A 10201-nucleotide genomic window follows, 5' to 3' on the forward strand; every position below is an offset into this window, starting at 1 on the left:
CGACGTAAGATGTCACGCAACTCAGCTCGGCTTATGTAATTTAATATTCATTGTTCCATCACTGATGGCGAGCCGTCCAGGCTGGACTTGGCTTACGTAATTTAGAATTTATTGTTCCATCACTGATGACAAACTGTCTAAGCTCAGATTACGCAACAAGGTCCAAACCATGATAATACCGCCACCGTGCTTCTCTAGTTCTGCATGTTTCTGAATGCACTGTTTTCTCCAAACATGACACTTGCCATCTAAACTAACAAAAAAGGTTCATTTTGGTTTCATTTGTCTCCAGACATTTTTTTCCTAAAGCTCTCTGTCTTGCCTACGTGATCTTTAGCAAACTGCAGACAGACAGCGATGTTCTTTTTGGAGACCAGCGGCTTTCTCTTTACAACTCTGCCTCGCACAATACGGTTGTTCAATGTTCTCCTAACGCTGAACTCGTGAACATTAAAATAAGGCAACAATACTTTTTTTGAATTCCTCTGACAACTCCTTTGTTATATGTACATACAAACATGTATTGTGAATATCAGACTTTGATATATACCTTCTGGTTCAATAATACAAAGCTCCCTCTCACACCTCACTGTCAGCCCACCTATTGAAAACACCAGACTAATTTTACCTTTAACTTAACTGCTTGTCTTTGAGGTTCTTATACTTCCTTTTAAACTCACAGATAGGTCATATTGTATAATTTCCTTAATAAATGACAAATAATCAAGCCTAATATTTTTTTTAAATCTTGTTTTATTGGATTCTCTTTAGGTATTTTTACGACTTTATGATTTTAGTTCTTATTTATGCAGACATATATAGAAGGTTCACATACCTCCTGGCATCACTGGTTCCCAAGTTGCACAGTTTCCCAAACCATAATGTTAGCTGTCTTTGCAAATGCACATAAAGTTAACATTTATCACTTTTAATATCAACTATTTTTGTCTGGATTGATGTCTAATTGTTTTATATTTTCATACAGATTATGAAACACAAGAACAGGCTCTGAATACCACAGCTGTCTCTCGATAATGCCTCCTTTCTGTCAAACCTTCAATCATTAATGTACGTCGTGGTTGCATGACTGAACTAACATTTAGTGGGGAAAAGTGCTGTTCATACTCTACACTCGTCATTAATGTCATTTTCAGTGACTTTACATAAAGCAAACAGAGTCCTGAGTCAGGACCAAACACGGTGAGGCTGCGTTCCAGGTTTTTGCAGCTAAAATCTGGAACTGGATTTCAGAAGATGTGAGACAGGCCTCAACTCTGATAATGTTCAAATCCAGGCTGAACACAGTTCTATTTAGTTGTGCATATGACAGCTGAAAGTATTTTATGTGTACTCTTCAAATTAATGATTATATTTATGTTTTTATGGATTGATTTTATCTGCCTCTTTGCTTTAAAAGTAATTAACTAATAATCGTGTTTAAGTTCTGTGGACTGTTTTGATCTGTCTTCTTAAAGTTTTGTGTGAAGCCCTTTTGAATTACCTCGGGTACAAATTCTAATTGTAAACCTGCCTTGCCTTTTTATGCTGGTGTGTGTCTCAGCTACGGGTTAGATAAAGTTTATTTAGTGCGTCTTTGTTACCTGCTGGAGCCTTCACTCAAACGTGGACACCAACATGGCACTTCAGGGGCTTGTAGAAAAATATAGTTTGTAAAATTTCCCCATGAGCACATCTTTCTTTTCCTGTTTATTAACATTAAGGAACAACAATACAATTATTTTTTTGTCTACAACGATGTTCTCAATGTTATTTTTCCTCTGTGTTGCAGTGTAGGAACATCAGCAACCATTTCTCATTTACCACTTCAACATATGATTCTAATCTGAAATGTAAGTTACCAGAGTTTCAAGGCCCGTTTTTCATGTTGTAATACCTACATCGTCCACAAGAAGGGAGCAGAGTCCGTCCTATTTCTCTACCACGCAACCTGGCTACTCCTCAAATCCTCACTGTGTCTTGGTTTGGGCTGTTCCTCTCAGCTTTCCTCATCTTCAGAACAAAATACTGCATGTTTCATTGTTTTTATCAATTTATTGAGGATTAGAAACATGAAAAAATACCCAAAAAGCCTATGAAAACATGAAATAACATAACATATTGAATAGCAAAACATTTATATAAACCGTTGATAAAACTAAGGCTACTCTATGAAACCTTTGCGAGGAATATCCTCAGCAGTCGCTGACGTTGGCACCGTGCTAGGAGAGCTTGTTCACATGTAATCGTTCGTTTTTGTGCATGACGGAGCAGAAACCTGAGCTTTGAGAGGCTGTAGTTTACCGTATGGGTGTGAATGTGGTGGCTGCAGCGACTACACAGTGATTTATACAGTGTGTGTGTGTGTTTTGGTGCATCCAGGTTTGAATTGAAGTGAATGCGGTGTATGCGGGGTTGTCCCAGTTTTCTGGTCCACGGTGAGGTGCTGTCTTCTTCCTCCAAATATAAAAGTGAAGAGCCAGGGTGCAAAGATGGAAAGATGGATAAAAGATCTATTAATCAGTAATTTTAAAAAAAAACAAAAAAAACAGTTAGAGCCACGATGCACAGATTGCTGGAGAGATTAGATGATGACAGATGTTTTGTGCGTTTGAATGTACAGATGTTGGACTGAGTGAAGGCCTGGTCAGGAGAGAGGTGGCAGGGATCGGGTGCTGACCGGGCTGCACTTCGCCTTGGACGGCGATGGAGGCGGCTGGGTGAGATGAGGTGATGAGGGGGAAGGGCGGATGTGTCCGCTCTGGTACTCCCTCCCGGTCCCCGAGTGGCCCGACACTGAAGGCTGAGACCGACCTCTGGGCCGGCGTAGCTGAGGCGGGGTGGAGGAGCAGGAGGGCATGCATTTGTACTGAGAGGGGGAGTGGTGAGGATGACAGGTGGGGGAGGAATAGCACCCGGGTGCAGAGTGACGGCTTGGTGACGGGTGGCGGCTTGGCGATGGGTGGCGGCCGGGTGAGGGGTAACGGCCGGGCGAGGAGTGCCTCCCGGCTAAGGGTTCACGGCTACAGGGTAGGTGCTCCTTAGTGTGTTTGGGTGATTTGGGTGACTTAGGCATCTTGGGCGACTTGGGTGTCTTAGGTGTTTTAGGTGATCTGGGAATGGGATGAGAGGTGGAGTAAGAGTTGGTGGAGTGAGAGGCGGGGCCTTGGCTGGGAGAGCCGGAGTCTCCGTTGTTGGCAACCTTGTAGAGGAAGACGTCGTACTGAAGGGGTTTGCTGGTCTCCGGGTGGAGTTTGGCCTCTTTGGGGAGAAGCACTTCCAGGCCAATAGTGACTCCATCCTGATGTGGAAATATGGTAAGTAGAGAAGGATGCAACTATGCAGGGACAGTCAACACAATGACAGAAAGATACAGAGACGAATACAGACATGGACTAAGGTGAGGTACAGGGCACAGACTTGACAGCTGAAATAAAGACTTTTTATCCCTTACCTTGTCTTTTTTTGGATAATATGGGGAAACTGTTTGCCTATATGCCAGATGTGGAACAACATCAGACTAAATTAATGCTACTTTGGTTTTTCTATCAATCCAATATTCACTTTCCTTTTAGCTCAGCTTTTGGTCTCCACCATCTCCGCAGGAAAATGTCTACAAATAAGTGTCTTTTTGCTAATTTAAAAAAAAGTAACAGGAGCGAATGTTGCAGACCAGAAAACAGTGAGCTGAAAGACACTTCAAAACTTTATGAAGTTGAGGAGAACTATGGTTGGGTGATAATTGTGACCCTTTTCACAATCATATAACCCACTTTTAGTATAAGACACTGATTATAGGTACTCCATAACCCTACGGTTCTGATGTCGGCTCAAAGGCCTCAGTACATTTTTCATACAGAAGATATATTTATCGTACTGTAGAATACTGTGAATGTTCTTGCAGAAAACCAGTAGAAGTGGCCTGTCTTTCTGAGCTTAAATAGCAATGCTAGTGGTACATAAACATAAAATGTAAGTAATACATCAGGGGTGTCATGATGTGTCGCTCTTGACAACAACCGTGATGTTTCAGGGATGAAATATGAATACCATTATAATATTATGATGACAACATTGTAAACAACCCAGGGACTATGTTGTATAATACAGTAACAATATACAGAACAGTTTTGGTTACAGACCCTCAAAATTAAAGATGATTTTGATTGATAGCATTGTGATGTTTTTCGAATTTCCGAAAGATATTGGAGTAATATCGTTATCGTGAACTCTTTTGGCGATGGTATCATGACAGCCCTAATACATATTGAAGGTTGTAATCTGTGCAAAAACAAACAAACAAACAAAACCTCTAATATATTGTAATAAAAAGGTACGGACAGAGGAATAGGTAACAGATATGCCAACATTCATGTTCATTCAATATGTGAAAAACTGAACACGGGAGGTGCACAGATTTAAAAAAGTGTTGCTCTTTTAATCATTTTAACGCTGAGTTTCTAAGTAAAAGGGCTGAAATGTGGTGATGAAAAGACTTTTTAAATGTATTTGAATATAGATTAAGCACATTCCAAGGTCTGCAGTAGCTGCTATTCGTCTCAGAGAGCTGTCCGTGGTTCTGAACGGTCACCTTTGTGTGCGTGGTGTAATCTGCGAGCAGCCTACTGTAGCACAAAAGCGGGGTCAGCAATGCATTCAGTTATTATTAGCGAGAGAGCGGTTGGGCAGTAGTTAGCTTCATCATGAGCAGACATGCAGAAGAAGGAAAGAAAGAAAGAAAGGGAGAGACAGTCTGCAGGGAAAGCGGAGCTCATAGCAACACACAGGGACGAGCTGGATAAAATTAAAAAGATTTATTCCAACAACTGTGAACTGTAATCCTCCATGTATACCCAAAAAAGTACAAAAGAATCTCAAGTACATTAAAGTATTATAAATCACATTGAAAACCAAGACACAGCGTGTGTAATATATGTAGATAGATTCAAATATCAACTCCAAGCAATTACTTTGACCTCATGTAGTCTAGACATATCCACTTATTAGCAATGTCAAACATGAATATTTCGCAAATACATATTCACTTAATTTTCCACGTACTTCTTTTGCAAATATTACGTTTTCAGACATTTTTTTTTTCGTTGATAACACCAATGCATGCGGGCAGAGAGAGAGAGAGAGCGGTAGAGAGAGAGAGAGAGAGAGAGACAGTAAGGCGGGGCAGGCAGGGGTGAGGACAGGGGTGAGGAGAGGGGAGGGAGAAGAGACAATGAAGGAGTTCATTGGCCAAAGACCAAGGCAGGGCATCAGTACAGAGGAAAGTCAGTCAGCAAGTTGGTCCAAGCCAGAGGTTTTAGTCCAGTGTAAGAGGCGGATAGAGGAAAGAAAGGAGGCAGCGGCGCCACTATGTGATCAGTGTCGGCATTGGCAGCCTTGTAAACAGGACTGTTGTGCTTCTCAGGTTGTACCTTTCCAATTCATGTTGTGCTTACTTTCAACATTAGGTCTTGTTAGACTGTTACGCACCTTGCCGGGTGTAAAACCATGCTAGCCTAGGAGCTCTGTGCGCAACGGGGGGGAGTTGGGGGGGAAATATTTTGGTCTGACTCTCCAGCGGCACACACTACGACAGACGGTGACATTATACCAGGTTGTTCTGGAGCATGTTTACCTCGGCGCTTTCCTCCGTGTTGTTGGGGATGTGGCCCTGGTCGTGGGCGAAGGAGGCCGGGCGGTTGTTCTCGTGCTTGGGGGAGTGAGAGTTGAGGATGTTCATAGAGCCTTCTTCCTTGGCTTGAGGGGACTTTGCTTGGTCCTCCTGCTTCTGAGGCTCATCCTGCAGAGAGAGTTAGTTACTCTTCACACATGCCCGGTAGTTACACATCTTAGTATACACTCCTGCTTGACTAGTGCATCCTAATGTTTGATTTTTTTTTATTTAAATGTGTGGAATCAGATGCTTTCATGCCACAGACCAAGAGTTCATTTGCAAAAACAGATAACTCCATCTTCACAAACCTTCAGAAGACCCACTTTTCTGAGACAACACCAATCAAACTTAAGTTATCTCTATTTTTGTCATGTCATTTCAACTGAGTCATATCCACTCAACTTCATTTTGATTGATATTATCTCAAGCAAACAACAAAAAAATGTGTTTTCTGAAAATCTACAAGAATTGAGTTATCTGTTTTTGCAAATGAACTCTTCAAATGTGTCTTTTACACTGTTTATAGGAATATAAGGGCGTGTCAAATCGCTGGCCGAGGAAGTCATTAAACAGTAAAAACCTGCTCACCCTCCTATTGTAAACACAAATAGATACGAAATATGGGGGGAAAAGAACGGTGCAAACTGCTGTTGTGCGTCTCCCATGTTGAGCTCCTTGTCAATAAAGGAGAAGAAAAATCCGACTGCTTTATGTGTATGTGGATGACACACTGCTATTAAGACCAACAAAAGAGAGCACGACAAGGATGGTGTCACGAACAGTCACAAAATAAAAATCTAAAACTAAACTGAAGGTAAAAATAGAATCCTGCAGCTCAGTCAAAACAAACTACAGCTATCCGTCAGAAAACTCTGCTCAGATCATCATACCTGAAGGTCACTGGACGGACCGATACTGGAACTGCATGTTCAGACCTTTATCTAATCAACTAATCACACCTCAGCAATCCAAAAAAAAATACTTTTCCGACCTATGACATTTAAAAACTGCATTGCGGACCATGTGCCTGCAGGGGCTTTTTAGCCTCTAGACCTGACATTTAGAGCATCCGGAAGTCACAGAAACTCATCTATAATCACTGCACTGAAATGCCAACGAAGCTCTGAGAGCGGTGGCTTCTATTAAAAAAATAAAAAAAACAAGTCACAATTTGTTCACTTCAGTGCGCTCAGCCAGGTGCGGGTAATGGACTGAGATTTAGTACGTGATTTTGAAAATCCATCAGCATGTGTTTGCCGTTAAACGCGGTAAATGCGTGTCATTATCAATCGCAGAGACGTGTTTGTACGGCCGCAAAACTGTTGGGTCTGTGTGCATGTCGGGTTTGTGCTCGCTCGGGTCCTCTATTGATTGGCACGTCACAGTCATCTGAAGGTCAGAGGCGCAGCAGGCAGAAAGTAGGACACTATTGTATTGATGAGTCGCTGTGGCCGCGGCTGGACTCACTAAATGTCCTTTCGCACAGGAGGCAAGAGGTCCAAAAAAAAGTTGAAAGTCATGTTTCTGTTGCTGATCTCACAGGCTTAATATGCTGCTTATGGGTTTTTTTTTTTGTACTTCTATTAAAAAAGTATTGATTTTTGGGCGTAAGAGTTTAAACATGCATCTTCTGCAGTGTGCTGTTGGCTTAGTAACCCAGTAGGCGAGCATGATTGACGAACACAAAGAGGGGCAACACACAAACACAAACCCCCACACATGGAAACATGGACATAAATGAAGGCATTCATATTCGTACACTCGCTCACATGCCGCTACAGAATGCAGACCACTTTACAGCAGCGCTACATGCACAACCTGTAGAAAGAGAACTGGGTAGAAAAAGAGAAAAAAAAGAGGAAAACCTGCTGCACAGGGACCTAAAATGGCTGTTGGAGCTGCATTTGGGGAGGAAGCGAGCAGCGAGCAGTTAAAACAAAATGGAGGATCAGCTTCCTCACCGGGCTTCTCGGGATGCAGAGGCACAGGTGAGACAGAGGCAGCGAATGTGGGAACTTGCTATTTATTCACACAGCGGTGACTACATAACACCTCTGAACAACTGGCTGCAGGAAGGAAGACCTTGCGGGAGGCGATTAATCATTTCACGCAGAGTGTAACGTGGAACACGACACGGCTGATCAAGAACGAGATCAGATGCAGGAGGGAAAGAAAAAAAAAAACAAAAAAGGTCGTGGAAGTGAGGTTTCGCAGCAAATGAAGAGCCAAAATCTGGTGTCTAGCAGCTGCACAGTGGGTTAAAATCAAAGCCAAAGCCGGGGGGAGAGGGAGAGACTGCTGCAGGCAATGTGGACGTCTCCACTGTGCTTACCTGGAAGTGGTTATAAAGGTTTCTAGGTTTATATTCCCACGTATAGCTGGTTGCTGACGGCCTCTGAAGGGGGATCGGTGAGTGTGAGAAGCATTAAAACACAGACATTCTGAAATCCTAATGAGAATGTTGCATCAAGGTGAGCTTGTTTTTTTTTTTTTCGGCAATTCGGTACAGACGGATGAAGACAGAGACATACAGTGAGTCAAATCACTGCTCAAGCTGGCAGGGAGAGAACACGATGAGGATGAGAGGAAAAACAGAGAGAGGAAAATGAAGAAGAGAGAGAGAGAAAAAAATCAAGTGGAAGGAGAGAGAGAGAGAGAGAGCAAACATGAGGAGAGTTGGGGCATACCTGACAGATAATGTTGTCATAGTACGCCAGGTTGTGAGTGTGAGCTTGGGGAGCGGGCGGAGGGGTGTCGCACAGTTTCCTTACGTTTGGCTGAGAGCCGTCGGCTGTTGTGGAGACCGAGAGTCCGTCCGTCTGTGGCTCGGTGCTCTGTGGGCGGTACTTACTGCAGGAGGGCACAGAGGGAGAGAGGCGTGTGATAAATATTTGCAGTAATGTGTGTTCTTTTTTTAAAAATCTGTGCATCTCCAGGTCCATGTTTTCTCCTCATTTGTGGGGCGAGCATCATTCAGTCAACGGGGCTGTAATCTGTGAACATTTCCGCTTGTCAGAATGTCATTTTGACATGTTGAAATGGTAATTTAAGATGTATTTTGAAATAATACGGTGCATTTGACCACAAATTACAAAGTCAGAGCTGAGTTATAAACGGCTATAATTTAATTATAGATAGCAGTGATTCCTTTTTCACCAGTGAGATGAACAGTTGCAGATATCAGCAGCTGAATTTCCACATGTTGGAAAAAAAAGGAGCGTGAAATGTCATTTCTCATGATAAGATATCAACAACTGCATTTCTGTTTGACATATCAACAAAGCATTCTGGATCCATCGTGATAATTAGCATATTCATTTTGGATGTGTCACCCAATTAGCATGTTGATTTAAGTTATGCCGCACTAATTACAGCGACATACAGACCTTTAGGCATCAGGACTCCTCAGCTAGAGGCTCTAAAACCCACATTTATAGACTTGCTTTAATGGGATGTCATTTTTCAAATTGCTTTTCAGGGTTTTTGTTGCATTTATTGTTGACATTTTGACATTTTTCCAACTTTTGTCTTCTTGTTGTAACTGTATCTTAATTTCCCCTTTATTTTGCCTTTCCTTGTTTGTCTTGCTTCATGTTCCTAATGTGCCTTCAGGGTATCCTGCTTTTAGCTTTGTCTGTCAAAGCACCCTGCTGGTAAAGGTGCCATGTAAATAAAGTTGTTATTATTATTAATGGGCATGTTCATTTTTGATGTCACCCATTTCAGATATCAACATTTCCACTAGTGAGAGCTGACTTGTTGATATTAATACTTTAACAAGCGAGAATTAGGTTGCAAATATCGCAAATTAGAATTGCAGCTAAGACGGATACTTGAAGTTATAACATGGCCAGGTTGAAATCTGTAACTGAGTTTGAATAGAAATCAATAGTGAAAGTTAAAGGTGAGTAAAAAATCTCTATAATGAACATTACCACTCGTAAAAAAAAAACTTCTTTGTTGATAGAAAGAACTAACATTTGGACTAGTGAGAAATCCATCCATCATCTATACACCGCTTAATCCTCACTAGGGTCGCCTGCAGTCTATACCAGCTGACTCAGGGGACAACCAAGCACACTCACATTCACACCTACGGACAATTTAGAATCACCAATTATCCTCAACATGTTTTTGGACTGTGTGGGAGGAAGCTGGAGAACCCAGAGAGAACCCACACTGGGAGAACATGCAGAAAGATCCCAGGTGTTCCCACCGGGACCTTCTTGCTACAAGGCAACGCTGCTAACCACCGAGCCACCTTGCAGCCCCAGTGAGAAATGAATTGTAGATATCTTTAATTATAAATTATATTATGGATTTAGTTGGTTTGGAATTCTAACTTGTCAAAAAACAGTTGTTGTTGTTGTTGTTGTCTACAGCTGCAATTACTGCCAATGATGAACCTCTTTAGATCTGGATGACGTCCACATGCGTAGACATCATATTTTGGGGTGTATTACCACAGTCATTTATTTTTTGTTTGTTTTTATTTTTATTATTTTATCACTATTATTTTATTATTGTTATTTA

General features: G+C 41.8%; 1 protein-coding gene across 1 annotated transcript in view; it reads right to left on the reverse strand.

Moving 5' to 3' along the window:
- Positions 1 to 5599: 5599 nt before the first annotated feature.
- cspg5b (chondroitin sulfate proteoglycan 5b) overlaps positions 5600 to 10201 on the reverse strand; it is a 13589-nt gene continuing 8987 nt past the window's right edge. The window contains exons 4-5 of the mRNA XM_008300847.1: positions 8356 to 8518; positions 5600 to 5794 (exon numbers count right to left, since the gene is read on the reverse strand). Coding sequence (XP_008299069.1) covers positions 5600 to 5794; positions 8356 to 8518 — 358 coding nt within the window. The remainder of the gene's footprint in view (positions 5795 to 8355; positions 8519 to 10201) is intronic.

This window comes from Stegastes partitus, unplaced genomic scaffold (genome assembly GCF_000690725.1).
Source record: "Stegastes partitus isolate 25-593 unplaced genomic scaffold, Stegastes_partitus-1.0.2 Scaffold1597, whole genome shotgun sequence".
NCBI lineage: Eukaryota > Metazoa > Chordata > Actinopteri > Pomacentridae > Stegastes > Stegastes partitus.